General features: G+C 40.7%; 1 protein-coding gene across 7 annotated transcripts in view; it reads left to right on the top strand.

The window, feature by feature from the left end:
- The window catches only part of MPPED2 (metallophosphoesterase domain containing 2), a 177,045-nt gene that overhangs the window by 82,085 nt on the left and 74,449 nt on the right, over positions 1 to 20,511 (top strand). For all 7 annotated transcript variants that reach the window (XM_009186384.3, XM_009186385.4, XM_009186386.3 and 4 more), the window contains one exon: positions 10,751 to 10,976. In XM_009186384.3, the coding sequence (XP_009184648.1) occupies positions 10,751 to 10,976 (226 nt within the window). The remainder of the gene's footprint in view (positions 1 to 10,750; positions 10,977 to 20,511) is intronic.

Here is a 20,511-nt window from a genome sequence, read left to right as displayed (position 1 = left end):
ACTTGGGGGGGCTGAGTCACGAGAATCGCTTGAACCCTGGAGGCGGAGGTTGCAGTGAACTGAAATCATGCCACTGCACTCCAGCCTGGGTGACAGAGTGAGACTGCATTTCGAAAATTGTTAGTAATAATAACAATAATAATTATCATCCTTTATGTGGGGGGTATTGTATTTGGTCCTTTCCTGCTCTCACTTATTCCCCATACCCACTTCATAAGGTAGATTGTACCCTTCTTCTTTTTTTTTTTCCTGATGAGTAATGTGAAGCTTAAATAGTGTGTTTGGAGTTTGAGTTTAACAGGTAATAAGTGACAGAATCACGAACTTGATCCCAAATCTGTCTGACTCCAAAGTCCATGCTCTTTCCTTCATGCCATGTATTCATATATTCCTACAAGTTCAGGTTGTATAAACATGCGCACAGCTGATCCAGATGAAACCTGACAATGTCTTTACCAATTTTTCTTGTGACTATCCGGTGGAAGCTTGATTTGGATGCAGTTTTCTAATGCTTGAGGAAGCAGATTGAAGGGTCTTTAGAAGCTAGTCTGATTGTTCAGATCGATTTGTTGTATAAATCTTTTTTAACAAGCCAAGGCCCTCATTTGTAAAGGAAAGTTTGGATAAAATAAACAGTGGAAGGGTCTACCTTACGATTCTTGTTGTCCGGCGAGATGGCAATACTGGAATACAATTGGAGTTGCATTTAGGTGGACAGTTACCACTAGGGATTCCCATTTAGAGCATGCCATGTTGATTTGGGTGGCAACTTAGAGATACTCGGTTGGGAAGCAAGGAGAATATTGTCATTCATTTATACTACCTTGCGGTTATCTTAAACATATATATAAGTGTGAATGAGTATGTGCGAGTGTGTAGATGTGTGTGTTTAGGTCACAAAAAGTTGTGTTGGAATAAGGCCATGGTTGAGGCAAGAATGCTTACAAACAAGGAGTTGCTGAGCAGCAATAAAATCTCTGGGCTGTTTTCATGGTCTAAAAAGTGTGGCTATGAATGGCCTGCTTCCCCATCGTTTGCACTTCTCAGTTGTTCCCTGCCATCGGTGAGGTGCAGTAGTGACTACTGTAAGGGAAGGGGAGTGGACTTCTGTCTTCTTTGTGTGGACTAAGGTTTATCACATCTCCTGGTGCCTTGGGATTCTCTTCATGGAGGAGGCTGAAGCGGAGGAGGGAGCATTTCTGCTGTGGTGTCTTACACCGGTCCTAATTCCTGCGGTGGACCCCAGGGCTTTCACTCCGCATCCCCTGCCTTCTTCTGGGTTTCTGGCTCAGCCCTGACATTATTGTAATATAGTTTTCTGTGTTTAATATTTCTTAGACCTGGTTTCCCATTGCAAGCATGGAAGAAACCCTAATGCATGAGTTTCAGAGGAGAAGGTAGCAGTCTGAACCTGCTGTGTGGCTCCATCAGCAAGTGTGAGTATTAATGTTAGAGCTGTCAGGACTTGTGAAAATGAATGGAGCCTGACGGGGGATAGACTGAGGTCAGAGACAGAGCTTGCCCTGACTGAATGTTTCCAGTGTTTTTGAAGCTGAGGCAAGTGAGTGCAAACTGTGGAGCCAAGGGGGATTTCTGGAGTATGCAGTGGGTACCAACTACGTGCCAAGCATTCTTCTAGGTGCCGGGGGTACAACAGCAAAAAGTTGGCTCTGCCTCCTCATAGCTCATAGAATCCCCTCTCCACCTCCAGGCTGGCCTCAAGCCTTCTCTGCTATCAGCCCCCAGTAATTGCCAAGGAAGGAATTTAGATGAAATGTCTCCTTAGCCCATCCTGAGCCTCATAGTTCTTCCATGCTCCTAGCAGTTGGTATGACTTTTTTCCTTTCATCCTCCTGCAGAATTTTCTGCTTGGCCAGTTTTCAAGCCCAGGTTATTCTTGTTCATTCCTCAGTGAAATAGAGAGGCTTCAAGAGTTTTAACATTTTCCCTGTTCCTGCTGGAGTTACAATATTAAACATATAATCATACTTTTAAATAGGAAAAATTTCCTCTTTCTGTTGCCTTGTAACGAAGTCACTTTATATCACTGGCATTAGGGAACAGTGTTTTAAAACAGGCCCCTGACACTGCCCCATTGCAGGCAGATTTCAGAAATGTGTTCAAATTGTTATGTATCTCATGTTTAGAAACAGTCCTGTGATAACAGATCTGACTATATATTTGTTTGATTCTTTTAGATCCCAACAACTTAGCTTTTTTTTTTTTCCTAGCACATTGCCAAGGGAAAGTGAGCCTGAAGGCTGTGCCTTATGAATTGGATTTTCCTGGGCACCTGGGAGCCATAGCAAGTTCCTCTTCTGTCCTGTCACCTCTGTTGTTTTTCTTCCTGCTATAGAATGAGCTTTACTGACTGTGAGTGTTATGCCACAGACATTTTTGGTTTTGATTTCCTTATATATTTTAAAAACCTATAATTTGGAAGAATAGAGGGGAGAGGGCATAGGGATTGGCAGTCTTAAAATATGTCAGCTTTATGGATCTAGGTTTTCTTTTATACAGGAAAACAATAAGCCATGTTTGCTTTTGGAGGCTCTCTTTCACAAATAACTACTGCTGAATGCTGGGGTTTTTCTCTTGGTTTCAGCAGGAGTAAATAGTAGATAGTGATCAATTAGCCTTGCCGACCAGATCTCTGATTTAAAAAAGAAGGGTGTGGAGAAAGGATATTTGGTGTTAACCATGACCTGATGAACCATTGTGGTTGCCCCTGTTTTCCATATTCCCTGTTCATGAGGAATGAAGAGTATGGGTCAAGAGTTCTCTTCTAACAGTTGGCAGGCTGTATTAGCCTGTTCTCATGCTGTTACTAAAGATACACCTGAGACTGGGTAATTTATAAAAGAGAGAGGTTTAATTGACTCATAGTTCAGCAAAGCTGGGTACGCCTTAGGAAACTTACAATCATGGCAGAAGGGGAAGCCAACACGTCCTTCTTCACGTGGTGGCAGCAAGCAGAAGTGCTGAGCAAAAGGAGTTAAAACCCCTTATAAAACCATCAGATCTCGTGAGAATTTACTATCATGAGAACAGCATGAGGATAACCACCCCCGTGATTCAATTACCTCCCACCAGATCCTTCCCACAACATGTGGGGATTATGGGAACTACAATTCACGATGAGATTTGGATGGGGACACTGCCAAACCATATCACAGGCAGATTCCTGGGAAAAATGAATGTTCTGGAATTGACCTTGGATTTTGGTTTTTGACCTAAACTTGAGTTTTCTAGAGGTATTCATTCTCTAAGGATTTATAGCAGAAAACCTGAATGCAGTTGTATGATACTTATTTTTGAGGAACATTAACTTGTATTGAGGGAGAAGGGCAAGCTAGAGAGGAAATCATGTTTGGCTAGAGCAGTGCTTATGTATGTTTATTTTAAAATGCTGATGCACATGTGCCCCCAGTCCTCATTGTTCTCTATTATCTTCCACCTAGTTCAGCTCAATTCACATTGTTTGTTTACCTCCCTAGTCCATGTAGGTGTTTGAATTTATTACCTCAGACCTCCATTCTCCTATCAAAGTCTCATCCTAATCCTCATAATTGTAGCCAACAAGTTTTAGATTCTGGGACCTCACATAAAGTTGGCCTTCTCTTCATTTGGTAGGCTCCCACATTCTCCTGGGAGCCTGTAGGTAAGAAATTACACCACCAGCTGCAGTAGCATTCGGGGAATGTTTTAATCGAGCGAGGATGTGTTTTAATTGTCGTAGTGTGAGGCTGACACTGCCTCATGTCCCATACAGGAGAATTCTATGGTATAGCCAGAGAAGCATCTAGAATGGAGAGTTCTGTTTCATGGGCACAAACAAAAAGGGCTGTAAGTGCCTAATATTAGATAAAAGATTACTGTAGATGGAGAATGGTATGAGAAGGATTTATGTACCAGGCCTTAAGTCAAACTTTATCAAGTTGTCACATATTTGGGGTCATCTGAAAACTACTGGTCTGGGAGCCAAAGAGCTAGATTCTGGCCCTACTTGTGGCCTGTGACTGTGCTTAGTAAGTGGCAGCACCTCTCTGACACTCAGTTTCTTCATCCATAAAATGGAAGTGCATGAATCAGTGGTTTCCTCTTAATTTTTTTAAGCCAGGGTTAACTTTCTTTGAATGATGACATCTTTCCCCAGATGGTAAAATCAAGGAAAGCATAGCTGCTCTGGTGGACCTCAGAGAAAGTCGTTCCCCTCTGCCCTTCTCCATCCCTGGGGAGGCTTCACGGAGCACAACTTCAAACCACCAGATTGTCTTGGAGGACACGTGCTGTGATTCATCGAAGCCATTATAAGTACCATGTTAAATGTCCAGAGTTTTATAAGGGAGTTATGCTGACTTTGACATAAGTTGCTATGTGTTTAACATTGTTATAGAGTTCATCAGACATGTGCATAGCTGGAGATCTTAAATTTTTAATCTATTCCTTGCTACATGCTCATAGAGGAATACCCCCACCTGATTCTAAGAAGAAGTTTTGGATATTCTGCATGAGTAGTCCCTCTTTGAGAGAAACAGTCTGGAAGCTATCACAGGTTATACTAATCATTCATGAATGAGAGGCCACTCTTGGCACATTTTTTGGTATTTGAGAAATACTGGAAGAGAGAGATACCTGGATAAGAGAAGGAGGCAAGAAGTTGTGTGTTAAGGGAATACATTGTGCGAGGTTAGGATTATCTCAAAAGAGGTGCTGTGTTTGCACTGTGTGCAGGTTGGAGGCCTCATAGGCCCACTGACCTTCACTTTTAGATCCAAATGCTTATTGGCCCTAATAATACTTTTGTTAGTCTGAAAGACATGTTGGAACATGCCAGTTTCTGCCATGAGAAAAATCAAAATGTTCTTTTTCATCTTCAGATGCTTTGCTTTGAGAGTAGTGATGTTGTGCCTGGCATCAGGGAGTGGTCCAATTTGTGGATAAACCAGTGATTGATTGATGGGGATTGGGAACGATGGGCATGACAATAACATAACAACACAGCCAATGTCTATTGAGTGAATATAAAGTGTCAGAAACTGTGCAGGTTCTTTATATGCAGGATCCTGTTTAATCCTCACCAAACTTTAGAATCAGTATTTTATTTTTACCCTATTTATATTTGAGAAAACTGTAGTTTAAAAAGAGTGGAGATTAGTCGGCTAGACTGGAAGACTGGATGTTTGGGAGAAGGAACAGGACACTTCATGTGGGCTTAAAGTTGGAAGAAAATGTAACATTGGCTTAAACCTTGCCATAGCCTAAGATGACAACCCAAGTTCCTGGAATTCTATGGAAGTTCCCAGGAAATCTTGTGGAGGTTCATACGTTCCTTCACTTACTCAGCAAATCTGAGTTGTGTGTCTGCCATTTTGAAGATATGGGACTAGGTACTTTGGGTCAGTAAGCAACAACAAGCCATGATCCGTGTCTTCAAGTCTATGGGGAGGCAAGTCACATGCAAAAGCAAAACTCGAAAAAGGAGTAGTAATAGTGAACATGCACTGACGGTTTACTCCGCACCATGCATGTGCTTCAGAGGCTATATTTCATTTTATCTTTGCCAAAACTCATGAGGTAGGTGTTACGATCCCCATTTTGCTAGTGCACTTTAGAGAACATAAGGAATCTCCAAGGTCATACAGCTAACATGTGGCAGAGACTACAGAGTCCCCATTCTTATCCCCATGCTGCCTCCATAGTTTAAATTGTAATAGTTTTAAAATCGAATCATTAGGAGTAGAAATGGGAGAAGCACAGTAAGCAACTATTAAATACTGCCCTTAGAAGTAAAGATGAAGAAGGAGAGTGTCATGGAATAAGCATGCAGATGAGATAGGATGCAAAGGAAGCTGAGGAAGAAGAAGAGAGAGAAGAAATATCAGAGAGGGAAGAGGATAACTTGGAGAGTGCCATAGCAGTAATCAAGGGAATGGATCACACCACTGTAGTGTGCTCAACAGAGGTCAGAATTCAGAAAAAGCCTTGGCTTTGGCCATTAGGAAGTTATTAGTCACATTCCAAGGAAGCTTTTGGAAGGAGAGTAGAAGCAGAAGCCAGATTGCATTGAGTAACTTTTGAGTAACCATTTGGCTATACATTGTTAAATCTATTAATATAGTAGCCCATCAGGCAAAACAAATGTGGTAAGTGGGCTGTATGAGAAGAAATCAGAGTGAGGAGGTCTGTTGGCAGACTGGAGATCAATTTTGCCTGATCTTTTCATTTTTCACAAGAAGCTGAAAGTGCAGAAACTTTTGGGTGATATTTTCTGAGTTCTAGATGTTAGTTAAATACAAAAGCAAAACAAAATAAAAAACAAAACAAACAAACAAAACCTCAGTCGAAGGCTAACCATAACACATCTGAGGGCTGAATTTGTCCTACCAGCAGCAAGCTTATGGAATCCTCTTTTTAGAAGTTTAGAAGTGAAATGAGGAAGCATCTCAAAGAAGCAAAAAGGTCAAAGAATGTTTAAGATCATGTTTGAGGCATGTATGTGTGTGTGTATGTGTCAAGGATTGTTTGTTTTTGTTTTCTTGGAGTGGGTAAATATAAACTCACTGATGAGGAGGATTCAATGTATAAATAGAGAGAGACCCAAAATATCAAAGAGAGGAGATGCTTGGAAAAGGAAGGTGCTTGTGGGAGTGGGAGGAATCTGATTAAGGGGCCAGTTTGCAAATTGAACATCCCTACTATGAGAATCCAAAATCCAAAGTGTTCCAAAATCTGAAACCTTTTGAGCACAGACATGACACTCAGTGAAAATGTTCACCGGAGCATTTCAGATTTTGGATTTTTGGATTTGGGATGTTCAATCAGTATGACACAAATATTCCAAAATCTGAAAAAATCCAAAATCCTAAGTGCTTCTGGTCTCAAGCATTTCAGATAAAGGATGCTCAACCTCTGTTAGAAATATGAGAAGGTGCAAACAGATGGAGTGATGGGAAAGTGAAGAGGCAGAAGTGAAGAGAAACTTCCTCCTTCTTTACACATGTGGTTAGAGGATATTTTGCATGTCTTGAGAGGGACTCGGTTGGAGCCTGGGAGCTAGAGAGGAACCTGGGCACATTTTGTGATGGCTGTTTTGGGGAGGTAGTGGCTAGAGTGTGGCGCACTTAGAACTGTCCAGTAACGGTGAGGACCCAGTTGACTTTCAGTTCATGAGTATCTACTTATGTGACACCACTAAGTGCAGAAGATACAGAATAGATAAAACTCAAATAACTGCCTTTATGAGTTTATGGTCTCACTCACATTCTGTAGCTCTAACCTGAGCTGATGAGCAAGTTTTCCACATTTCATTAATTCACTTGCTACCATAGTCACTTTGTTGTACCTGTAAGTTACCTCTACTATTTGCTCAGTAATTTTCTTGAAATTACCTCTTATTTTACATATAAAGATAGAAAAAAGGAAGCTATATATCATTCCTTACACTTTTATATTGTATTTGTCCAAACAATGCATTCTTAAAAGTCATTTTAACATAAAACTGTTTCCATATCTTTGTCAGTCAGCTAGTCCTTCCCACTCCAAAATAATCTTGTACCTATTTAGAACGTGGCGTCTGCGAGGGAATCACCAACGATGCCGAAACCAGTTATTGGTAGGGTTCTTTTTGTTTCTTTGTTTGTTTGTTTTTCTGACATAGAACGTATACCATGTCTTAGGAACGATGAAACTGGTTGGTTGGTAGGGTTCTTTTTTGTTTCTTTGTTTGTTTGTTTTTCTGAGATGAGTTTTGCTCTTGTCACCCAGGCTGGAGTGCAATGGCGCAATCTCGACTCACAGCAATCTCTACCTCCAGGGTTCAAGCAATTTTTCTGCTACCACGCCCAGCTAATTTTTGTATTTTTAGTAGAGATGGGGTTTCACCACGTTGACCAGGCTGATCTCAAACTCCTGACCTCAGGTGATCTGCCTGTCTCGACCTCCCAAAGTGCTGGGATTACAGGTGTGAGCCACCATGCCCGGCCAGTAGAGTTCTTTGGGTCATTCAGAGCAAGAATTTTTTTTTTTTTCATGTTAGAGTATATATATGGCCTTTTTTTTTTTTTTTTTTTACAAGCAGATCAGCTTAGCTAGCATGATCTGAATAAAATGGAAAAAGGCAGGCACCTCTTTGCCTGACAATTTTAAAGTGTTGCTATTTGAATACCAAGAAGTTTGAAGCTGGACTGCAGAGCCTTCCAAATTAATCTAGTCTGGAAAAAAAAAAAGAAAACCCACGAAAATACCATCAAGTAACAGGAGATTTGTCAGCTGCCCTGTTTACACTTTTCATATAAAACATAAAGGTTGGCAGATTATAGATGAAAGGTCAGTTCAGCAAAAAAGAAAATATGTCAGACAATCTCATAACATCGGTAACAGAGGATGGAAGTTGGAAGCTACTATTGGATTCTCAGAAAGAGATGAGTTTGTTGGTGATGTGTAAATATCATCACCTTTTCTGTGGCTCTTCATTTTGGTGGCTACCTTTTTATGCTGAGTCTCCAAAATTTGATTTAAAAGACACCAAAGATGTTTGTCTTCCTGAGAAAGACTTACTTTGCAGCAGCTTTACTTAAAAAGGAAAAAGAAAAAAGAAAGAAAAAACCCAGTCTGAAGGGGGAAAATATACTTCCTTTGCCATAGTGGCTAGTCTCACCCATGCTGTCCCTGAACCCAAGCCCTAAAACGAGGATAAATTGAGAAACCCAGGCTTCCTGCAAGAGCGGCGGCACATAATTAAAGGGTTTACAGTGAGTCCATCATTGTGAATGATTAAAGGGGAACTGGGCAACTACAGTGTGATTTGTACAGGTAAAATCTTTTGCTCCAAGAATCACACAGTAAGGACCTGCCTTGGAAGAGATTGCTGTCTGGGAAAACATTTTAGCCTGTTCCAGCTTTGGGAGCAGAGGTGAATTGGGGCGGGGAGGAGTATTAGGCTCATAGGGTAACAGAGCCATGATATTAGAGTTGTAGGGCCTCTCACAAATGTCCAGCATGCGCAGTACTGGGAATTTGTGGCCCTATTAACGCGTCTTTCATCTTCACTTGAAGTTCAGGAATTGTGCAAAATACCACCATTCTATCCAAGCAACATGCTGTGTACATCATACTCTTAATTACCAGAATGTGCATTTGAGGGAGGCTTCCTATTCTTTTCTGAATTCTTCATCATAACCTTGCAAATAACTGAGGCCAACGACATGACATACAGCACTGTGGGCTAGTAGTCAAAGATATCCATTGCTTCTTGGCCTCAGCATTTCTGGTTTCTTCTCTCTTCAGTGTTATTTTCTATCAGACTGCTTTCATCTCTGTCTTAAGCCTCCCCATTATTGCCCAAGCTATATAAGCAATTTTATTATTGTCAGAAATCTAACAATTAATAGCTAAAGAAAAGGCAGTAATTTTGCAAAACATGATCTGACAGTCTTGAAAACTGCTTCAATATTAGCAAATATGTTTGTGATGTGCTGCTGAGACTGTGTGGACTTCACAATGTAATCTTTACAGTTTGAATTGCTGAAATCCAAGTGGACTGACGACAGAACTTGCTCCCATCACCTCCCCCACAAAATTCTCTTCCCCACTAAGCTTCTTTAATGAAATCATTGAGACTCTGGCTTGCTGGTAAGGACCAGTTCTTACAACAATTGTATCCAATTTCCTGCTAGTGGTAACTTTAATTCTTCCTGGAATAGCAGGAAACATTAATTTTGCATCAGATCCATAGGTCTCAGAAAGCTGGAATTATAGGTGCCATTGTCCCACTCTTTTTTTCCTCCAAAATGAAATAAGCAGCAGATGAACAGTGAGGCTTGTGGGATGGGTAGTGACAGCGTAAAGAAAAGAACATTAATTTCAGGTGGGGACAGCTGCCCAGCACTCTCTCCCTTTGGATTTTGGTTCTTATAGCATCATGGTGAGTTATTAATATGTATGACCCGTACTTTATTCAAACATTATAAATCTATGCAGAAGTCTGGTGTTTGGGTTTTCCTTTATAGCTTTCATTCTTCTTCCCAGAATTATCTCATTTTGATCGGGAAACTTTTGCATAAAAAGCACACACCGAGAACTCACATTTCCATACCATAAATATTAAAAGTGGGTTAAGCTTTACAGTTTCTTCTCCTATCCCAATGGGAGGAAAGTTAGCCTTCTAATCAGGGGGCCCTTCCTAATGTTCTTTTTATTCACAACCCAAAAGGTAAACTTAAAATTAGAGTTGAAATATGAAATTGTACTATGTGGTTCCTTTCTTGTATGTCAGTTATGGAATGTTTGACTATGCCATGTCTTTTGTCTGAAGGATATACTAAAAATCTAGTAGTTATCCCAGTTGTTAAGAATAGTTGGTTAGATTATGTTTTGAGAACCAAACTAGGTCGAGACCTTCTCTTAAGGATCGTGATTAATGTGCTTTTTACTGGATAAATATAAAGTATGGGTTCACTACCCTGTGGATTCATCACAATGAATACGTAGCATACAGAAGAGGGAAATGGAACTAGAAAATTTAATGTCTTTTTAGCAACGTTTTAGCTACTTAGCAGCTTCCTATCTCCTGTTATTGTCATTTTTGTTAGCATAAAGGACTAATCATAAATTCCAGTTCACATGGAAATGTAAAGGAATGTGTGCGCTATTTCATTTGGGTGAGCTGTCTGCTAATCACATAGTCTCGGCTGTTGTACTTTTGATGGGAAATGAACGTGCTAATTGGTGCTCTTTTTTCTTATTTCAGGAAACCTGCCATATGAATATAAAATAGTGATTGCTGGGAATCATGAACTGACATTTGATAAGGAATTCATGGCAGACCTTGTTAAACAGGACTACTACCGTTTCCCCTCTGTGTCCAAATTGAAACCAGAGGACTTTGACAATGTTCAGTCCCTCCTGACAAACAGTATTTACTTACAAGATTCGGAGGTAACAGTGAAGGGATTCAGGATATACGGTGCACCTTGGTAAGTGATGATTCAAACAGTTTTCCACATTGCTTTTTAGCTCAGTACCGAAAAATCATGGCTCAGACTTAGATGCTTTAAATGAAAATGATTAGGATGGAAGGAAACCTTATTGCTGTATTTCCAACAAAATACATTCTGTACTGCTACAAAATGCAACACTTGTTTTCATTGTGATAGAGATCCCTTTAGGTAAGATCAATGGGAGTTAAGGCTTTCCTAGATATATACAGTCATCCCTCCCTCAGTATCCATTGGGAATTGGCCCAGGACCTCCCGCTGATAACAAAATTCCAGTATGCTCAAGTCTTTTATATAAAATGGTATAGTATTTGCATGTAACCTATGCACATCCTCGTGTATACTTTAAATCGTCTCTAGATTGCTTATATTACCTAATACAATGTAAATATGATATAAATCATTGTTAATACTTCATGGTTTAAGGAACAATGACAGAAAAAACTATCTAGCATAGATGTAATCCTTTTTCCAATATTTTCTTTCTTTTTTTCGAGATGGAGTATCTCTCTGTCAGTGAGGCTGGAATGCAGTGGTGTGATTTCAGCTCACTGCAACCTCTGCCTCCCGGGTTCAAGTGATTCTCCTGCCTCAGCCTCCGAAGTAGCTGGGATTACAGGCACACGCCACTGCACCCGGCTAATTTTTATATTTTTAGTAGAGACAGGGTTTCACCATGTTGGCCAGCCTGGTCTTGAACTCCTGACCTCAGGTGATTGGCTTGCCTCGGCCTCCCAAAGTGCTGGGATTACAGGCATAAGCCACCGCTCCCGGCCCTTTTTCTAATATTTTCTATCCTTGGTTGGTTAAGTCCCTGGATGTGGAACCGCTGATTATGGAGGGCTGGCTGTATATGTTTATGCTACTGGGGCTGGGTGTATGTCTGTGTGACACAAAAGGATTTGAGAGGAGGTCGCCATGCTACCCTTCACACAGACTCAGCTACTCTGAACATTCCATCAGCTTTAGGTAACTCATTTCCCTCTCATTTTGTACTGGAAGCCGTCATAAAATATCCTGCTTAGATTAGGGTTTCTCAAATCTCTCTACACGTCAGAATTACCGTCTCTGTAGAAATATAGATTTTGAAGCCCTACCTACAGAGACTCTGATTGTCCTTCCTGAGATGAAGCTCAGCAGTTTCTATTTTTTAAAGTTCCGTGGGCAAGACTGATGCACAGGTGGTTTGAAAGTTACTGGTTGAGAAATGGCGCTAGAATTCTCAGAACTACGCTCTGGAAAACTTGAAACAGGTACATATCCTTGGAAGCCAGACAAGAAGCATGTCAATCTTGACTCTATCAGTTGACAGTTGTCAGGTTTTAAAGGAGTTACTTCACAGTGTCTGAGCCTCAGTTTTCATATCTCTAAAATGGTGAAGATGATATCTATTTTAGAGGGTTATGGTGAGGATAAAATAGGTAAAGTTTGCAGTGGACTTTAGAGAATATCGGATAGTTTGCTTAGGATATCAATTATAATTTTTCTGGCCTTAGGCTCTCCCACTAAGTATTTATGTCAACTTAGGCAAGTCATTTAGGCCCTAGAGCAAGTTTTGTTTTTTTGTTTTTTTAAATCTTTAAAGTGAGAATGTTAGACTAAATGATTGTCAATCATTTAGGTTCTAGGACTTTTTTTTTTTTTGAGGATGTATGTAGAGCAAAACTAACCTGTGTGTGTGTATATAGAGCAGAAGAACTCACCTTTACTCACTCAATACAGAAAGTACCCCAGTCCTTCACTAGGAGTTGTGGATAGGACTGGAAACAGACAAGCAGACTGAATTCAGATTGGCCTCTTTACTTGACAGTTTGGCTTGTCCTCTGTAAGTTAAAAGGTTGAGATATTTTCTATAATTTTTTTTCTAGCTATACGAGTTGGTATCCAGAAGGACTGATGAATGGGTACAGGAAGTACATCTCTGTTTAAAATCAACCCTGACAATGATTTTGAACTCTTAATTAAGTACTTCCTATATGCCAGGCATTGTCCTACGTTTTTTGTATATGTGTTGTCTCATTTAATCCTCAAAATACCTTTAGGAGATGGGCACTATTCTGATTCTCATTTGGCAGATAAGAAAATCCAGATGCAGAAAAGTTAAGTAATTGCTCAAGAATCGCCACAGATAATAAGAGGTATGATTTGAACCTGGCGAGTCTGATTCCAGGGTATACAGCATGACTGAGGGATGGCGGGGGTGGGGATGTGGTAATTGGTGGTTATAATCTGCAGATCCAGTTTATACCTAGCTTTAGTAAGGTACATCAATTTATTTTTTTAATGTGTGAGAACGTGGTAAAGGGCAAGAGAATAAACAGCAGAAATCAGTGCTGTCAAACTGTAATCTGGGGTCGTGTAGGATATTGATATTAGCATTTCTGGGTAAAGGGCAGGAGAGAGAGCATTTCCAGCTTCACAGCCCAGTTCTTAATGTCAGTGAAGTAGTTGAGGAATGACCTCTGATTGGCAGAGATGCTCTACATGCAAGTTAAGATCATTGTTTAAAAATAATTTAAGATTACTTTTGAAAAATCCTTAAAAGGTACAGGACATTTAAGGCTATTCCTGAGCAAGCAGGATGTTCAGAGGTCCCTGGATTGATAGTTGCTGAAATGATGACAGCATCATTGCTGAAATGATGACAGCAAATGAAATGATGGAGGAAATATTAAGTTCTGCATTGCTGATAGCACTAGTGGTTTCAAAACTAGAAATCAAAATAAGAACCCTGATATTAAGGATTCACAGGTTTCTCAAAAGTGATTGCCATCAGCCTAGGAAAATAGCTGTAATTCGTGTATTTAGAAAATATGGGTTGTGACCTGGTCTAGCTACAGAAAAAGAATATTAGTCTGTATTCGTTACACGTTCATAACTTGCAACACAGCTGAAAGCTACCTCAAGACGAGAGAGAATTAAAGTAGTGTTTTCTAATTTACAGTTTAACAGGAACTGGTACGTAGAAAATAACTTACAACACACCAGAGCATTCATATATGTCTGCAACCGTAATGTTCTGTAGTGCTTACTGGATCCCCAAGGAAGAGGCTTTGAATGTGGTTTGATGGGTCTGGGAAAATTCAGTGGCCTAAACTGAAGATGTTGTAAGTGGGATGCCAGATCTGAAAGGAAAGAGGCTCCCTCAGATGGGAGGGCAAGAGTCGATGGATTATCTGGGGGCACCCTTACCTCAGGAGGCCTTAAGGCAGGTTTTATCGCATCTGTATGTATTCCTTCACCATCTCATTCTTCCAAGAATCTGGAATAAAGGCATCAGGCATCTTTTTAACAGTTCAGCCACAGATTTGCTTCACTTCTGCTATTGTCGTTATTTTCTCATTCTTTTTGGGAGTGCAGGGGAAGAAGGTTTTGTGTTGTCAGGCAGGTGGGTCAGCCTCATACTTACTTCGTACTGTGGGAGAGCTTGTGGATTGCTTGCATACCTAAAATTGATTCTCTGCCACCAGTGGTGCCCAATTTTGTCTTTGTGACTCACTCTCAGCACTGTAACATCTTTCCCAAAGGCTGAGTGTGGTTAGAAAGGGGACAAAATTCTAATCTGTCAAATATTAGCCACTGTGGTAACTAATGGCATGTCTGGCCAGAGTAGAGGGAAGGTAGAATTTTGAAATCATTTTTGTATTTTTGATTACTGAATCTGTAGCCAGCTTTTTAACACAAGCAGTTTGGGGTAAACTCACTCGTGGGACTTAGTTTTGATATTAAGATGCTGTGCAGGGGAAAAAAAAAAAAAATCCACATACTAATTGATCAGCAGCCAAGCTGCAGAAAGTGAAAGGTGTATATTGTGCCGACTGAAGCAGAGCAGTTGTATTGTTCAGCGAAAGCCCGCACCTTGTTCTTCTCTTGAACAGAAATACAGAGCTGGTCTCCCGTGGCTTTTAATGAATATGAGTGGGGCTTTCCGATGTCCAGGAATTTGATCTCTAGGCTGACCAAGGGGTCAGCAACAAAGAGCACATTTTTTCACGTTAGAGTGGACCCAGGTGTAATTTGTCAGATTTAGTAACTGTGGAGGAAGTGCCTTAACTTCTCCAGCAGGAAAATTAGATCAGGCCTAGGCAGTGCAATTCTAAAATGGCTGAAATAGGAAGAGAAAGTCCGTTGAGTCGCTTTTTCAAAGGAAGTGTGAGCAGGATTTGTTTTCCCTTCCTCTCTTCCCCTCATTTCCTATCATAACCATGTTGAATTCATTCATTCATTTAGATGTAATTTTCTCAGCATTTTTCAAAGTGGGAGTTGAGTGTTGATTTCACTCTCTGCAGCATTTCTAATTGTGTTTGCACACAAATAGCTACAAGGTTGCTCACATTTCCCTTGTTCTGATCAGTGCAATAGTAGTACTTTATGTTTACTCTGTCAGAAAAGTGTCAGATGTTTTTATTTCCAATTATAAGTTTTGTAATGCATCATGTATTTTGCTGACAGTCTTCAAGTTCTTGAAATAGCAAACAAATTAACAGCAGATATTGAATGAGAGGATTAGAAAACCAATTGGCAACTCACATGATAGAATTCAGATACAGGGATGGGTGGAATGGGCTCATTTATTTTATTTTCTCAGTCATACTTTGTAATTAACTTGGGCAAAAAAAAAAAAAAAAAAAGTGGAAGAAGAAGAAAAAAGAAAAGAAAGAGACAGCTCTCTGTTCAGGAGAAAAATCCTTTGGCACTAAAGAATGAGACTATGCAAACAATATTGGTTCTGTACCATGTTTTCAGGGATTTCAGCTTTTATTCAGGAGGGTTCAGAAAGGTATTGGTAGAGAAAAAGGTCTTGTGTGTGTGTGTGTTAAACAAATATGCACTCTGCTCTTACATGATTCTGTTTAAAGGCCCAGGGTAACATTTCATTTTTCTTGGCACAGGGCCCATAGACTCTCCCATTATGAAACCTATGGCTGTTCTGCCCTAGTCTAGAGTTACAGGGCTCTGTTTACATTTTTGCCTGTTTCAGAATGCAGCTGACTGCTCTTAAAGCTGGGATCAGATTCACTTCTGGTTTAACAACTGCCCTGTTTAGGAGAAAGCAAAACCGATCACTTTGCTTCCTACCTCCCCATTGATGACCAAATCAGTAAATACCATTTCCAAAGCCAGTTTATGCAGAGCTGGTCATGTGGGATCTCACTCGCCCCTTTCTGCCAGCTCTGTCCAACTCAGCCTTCAAAGCCTGCTGGGTGCCTTTATCTGATGTGTTGGTGGTGGTTGTATGAAAGAATGTGGAGGTGCTAAAGAAGTATTTGTCTGCATTCAATTATGCTTCATAGCAACCGTTGGCATAATTTATATTTTTGCCTGCACCTTCTGAGAGAGCAACTCGGCAAACAACAATAATAAATTTACATTTGGATGGTGTATTTCACTCAGAGAACTTTCATATGTATTGTCTCATTCGGGGCTGACAACAATTCTTTAACCAGGGCATGTATTACTAATAATAATTAACAATAGCCAGCATTTACAAGTGTTTATGTGTCAGCTGCTGTTCATTATTGCCTCCTTTTGACAGAGACCAACAAAGAGAGTTTTTGATAGAGAAAGTGACTTGCCCAAAGCTACAGACTTAAGTTGAGGACAAAATAGGACTAGAATTCAGGCTTCCTTTGTGGAGTTTGCTAGACTAAACCAGGATATCCTAGATGTCTGTCTACTCCTTGGCCTGAGCAACTCAGGAAGTAGCTGCTTTTCATCTTAGAAGACCTGGCCGTTTTCATCTAGTTGCAAAAAGGGTGTACAGAAATCCAGGCCAGCACCCTTCAGGGGCTCTCAGGATTAAGTGGTGAGGTGTGCTTCTAGGGGAAAATGGGATCACTGAGGGAAGACCAAAAACAAGTGACCCAGAGACTAGGATTCTAAAAAAATATATTGGCCAGGTACAGTGGCTTGTGCCTGTAATCCCAACACTTTGGGAGGTTGAGGTGGGAGGATCACTTGAGCTTAGGACTTTGAGACCAGACTGGGCAACATAGTGAGGCCCCATCTCTACAAAATTAAAAAAATTAGCCAGGTGTGGTGGTGTGTGCTTGTATTCCCAGCTACTTGGGAGGCTGAGGCAGGAGGATTGCTGAGTCTGGGAGGTCGATGTTGCAATAAGCCGTGAGCACACTCCTGCACTCAGCCTGGCTGACAGAGTGACACCCTGTCTCTCACACACATAAATTTGTGTCTTAATGTGTTATAAGGCATGAGTCAGCTCCTGCTGTTCCTGCACCACAGAGCCAACTTCCTCCACAACACATATCAGGAGGCAAGTATAGGTTGCATGTGAGTTTTTCCCTCTGAAGAACCATGCAGTGGAGAGAGAGCAGCCCTGGGCATATGCACCAAGAGGGAATTGCTGGCAATGTACTTCGGCTGCAGTCAGACCTGCCATGGGCCCACACTGTGCTCCACAGAAGACCTGGACCTCCACTTTGGGATATGGCTGACTGGCTGCTGGGTGTTCTTTCATTTTCTCCTGCTACACTAATAGGCTCCTTTTAATCCAGAGTTACTGCTGGTGGATAGAAAGAGAGTATCAAGTGATTACAAGCTCCATCAGAGCAGGGACCTGTACTTTGTCCTCTATGCATACCCTACGCAAGCTCAGTGCCTGGCACATAGTAGATGCTCAGTCCCTGTCTTCTGAATGAATGAATGAATGAATGAATCAGGGTGGTGGTGGTAGAGATAGGTCTCTGACTGGTGAACTGAGGATTTACACAGATTAGACACCCAGTGACAAAAGGAAAGAAAGCATTTCCAATACAAAGTCAGGCACAGTCATACAAAATGGAAGACTAGAGATGACAGAGCAAAAAGGAACCAAGCAAAGCCCTAAATGATGTCCATGGGCTTTAATAACATGTGTAACAAGGTACATATACCTAGATTTTTCCTGAACACTCAGAAATCTAGCATCTCTCCAGGTGAGCGTGGTTTAATAAAAGTGAGAAATGGGAGTAGGACAAACCTCACGTTAAACCTCATAGTAAGGCAGTGAGAGTTTTCAAAGAAAGCCTCCATCAGTAATTTTAGGCTCTTTGGTATCATTTCTTCAGCTCAGATACCTTATTCCCATACTGTGCGCAGCTCTAGAAGTTACTCTTAGTTATAGAGACCGTCACTTCAAGGCTGCAGTCAAAGTAATTGGCGTCAAGTTTGAGATTGGTTGGAAGCTAGACCAGGTGGGCCCTCAGAACATCCTATGGACATTAAAACCAATTGTCAAATATGCAGTATTCCCTTTTCTTAGTGGCTGAATTCTCAGTGATTGGGTTCTTAGCGTCATGTAGATTCTGTACCATTTATTTTCAGGCTACTTGACAAACATGGATTACTTATTTTGTCCTCTAAACTGTAAGGGTAGGGTGAACTTCTCTAAGTCTTGCCAGACAGTGAGCCCACTAGGGTCCCACTGACAGTCTTAACCTGTATTTATTTGTTTTCAGCCTTAGCTGCTTCTGTCTTCCTGTGATGCATTTCTCCTCTGTGGCTCAGATGTATTCACAAGTTAGTCTAGGTAACCACACTGGATCCTTTCATCCTTCCCCTAATCTCTGATGAAGGTGAGAGGGGTTTTGGAGCACACATAGCTTTGGACAGATGAGGTTGCTTCTTCCACCGGGTGCTCCTCTTCTGCCAGCACCACATCTGCAGAGCCGCAGGACATCCTTCCGCCCCTTCTGATGAGCCTGCACGCTGCCAAAGTGGTTTCACAACCCAGCCTTAATAATCAAAGCCATGTTGTGTTCTGTGCTTCATACAGGAGAAGCCCCCTGCCTTCTAGGCTGCTTTGTGAGAGCAACGTCAAGGCATGATGTCACCCACCTTCTCAAGGGTTCATCTATAAGCCCATGGGAGACTTGGTCGGGCTTGTAGACCCACCATGGGCCTAGGGACATCCCCTCTGATGGTGAAGGCTTTGTCGAAACTGTTCTCCGAAAAAATTATTGCTAATTCTCTCTTCCCTTAAACAAGCAGTTCCTTAGGCTACAAAACTTCTGGCAGGGCTTCCCCAGCAGGAAGACATGTGCTCCCCACATCGGGTATAGCTCAAACATCTACAACTCTGTTCTACCCACAGAAGGAAGGAGGCAGTGGTACAGAGCTCCGCAGGCTTTGGCCTTAGAAACACTGTTCCCAACAAGCTTGGGTCTCACTTTGATCATTTAGAACTTATTTACCTTGTTACACATGTTATGTGTTACATGTGTAACATTTACACTTGTTATTTACCTGGTTATACATGTTATGCAATCTCTCTGAACCACAATTTCATCTGTCAAATGCATATATAAGTAATAATAATAACTACTATTTATTGAGCATCATTCACATACAGGTTCCAGTTGTAAAATTGTTTTTAAGCCTCAAAGCAACCCTATAAAGAAGATAATATTACCCTCATTTGGCAGATGAGAAAATTAAAGGTTAGAGAAATTAAATAATTGACCCAAGGACACTTATTTTGCAATGAACTGTAAATCAGTCCCAAATCTGTTTGGCTCCAAACCCTTTATGTTCTTCACTACTTCTGTATATTTTTCATGGGATTAAAATAAGATCATGTATGTTAAGTTCTTGGCACTCAGTAAATGCTCAATTAATATTTTTTTCCCCCAAAAGGTAACACTTGTTAGTTTTGTAATGGCTATTATTTTTCGGTTTTGTTTTGTTTGCTTAGTTTCTATGGTGGTATTACCATGGTAGAAGAGAAGAAGCAAAAAGAGTAGAAATGAGATAAATAGTAAACTTAGTCTAGGAAAATGCTTACCCTTGTTTATGTGTTGGTGGGGGCAGGGGAATAAAGAAAGAGAGAAAATGTTTTAAAGTGGATATTGCACAGTTTCTTTTCATGGCAGGTTGCTTATGATCTGGATAAGTAGAAACAACTTAGGAAAGGAACCCCATATTCAACTGCATTTGTTCAAAAGGCATGGAAGAGTGGATAGATGTCTGTTAAATGAAGACATATGGGCATTTTGAAGGTCACTTACATGGAGGATCATTTTCAGTGTATGAGTAATGTTGGCAGTGTGTTTCCACCCAGGAAGAATAAGGGTAATCTTGGATGGTGACTATAAATTACATGTGGACTGTTCCATGAGGGCTGCTCCAACACCAAGTGAGTGTCAAACTTTGAAGTCTCTGGGTTAGCAACATGTATATGCATTCTGCAAAGAGCTGCAAAGGTGAGCTACAAATCTGCATTAATTCAGGAGAGGATATGGGAAGACTATTTTGCTCAAATATAAAAGATCAGCTTGGTTAAAGTGTAAATACAGTTACTATCACTAATAATGTCTAAGTATAAAATTTGTAGCAAGAAAAGAAATAAAAAGGCAATGAGAAGTACCTGGTATAGAAGGGCATACTAGAGGAAGTGGTTAAGACCTAGCTTAATTAATAGTCTTCCTAGGATAAAATTTCCCAAGACAGCATCTGAAGGTGCCAGTGATATTTAATGATTAATTTAGATATTTTCAGGCCCAATGTCTTGGTGTGG

Source organism: Papio anubis, chromosome 12, assembly GCF_008728515.1.
Source record: "Papio anubis isolate 15944 chromosome 12, Panubis1.0, whole genome shotgun sequence".
Taxonomy (NCBI): Eukaryota; Metazoa; Chordata; class Mammalia; order Primates; family Cercopithecidae; genus Papio; species Papio anubis.
This window is presented reverse-complemented; position numbering and strand designations above follow the sequence as displayed.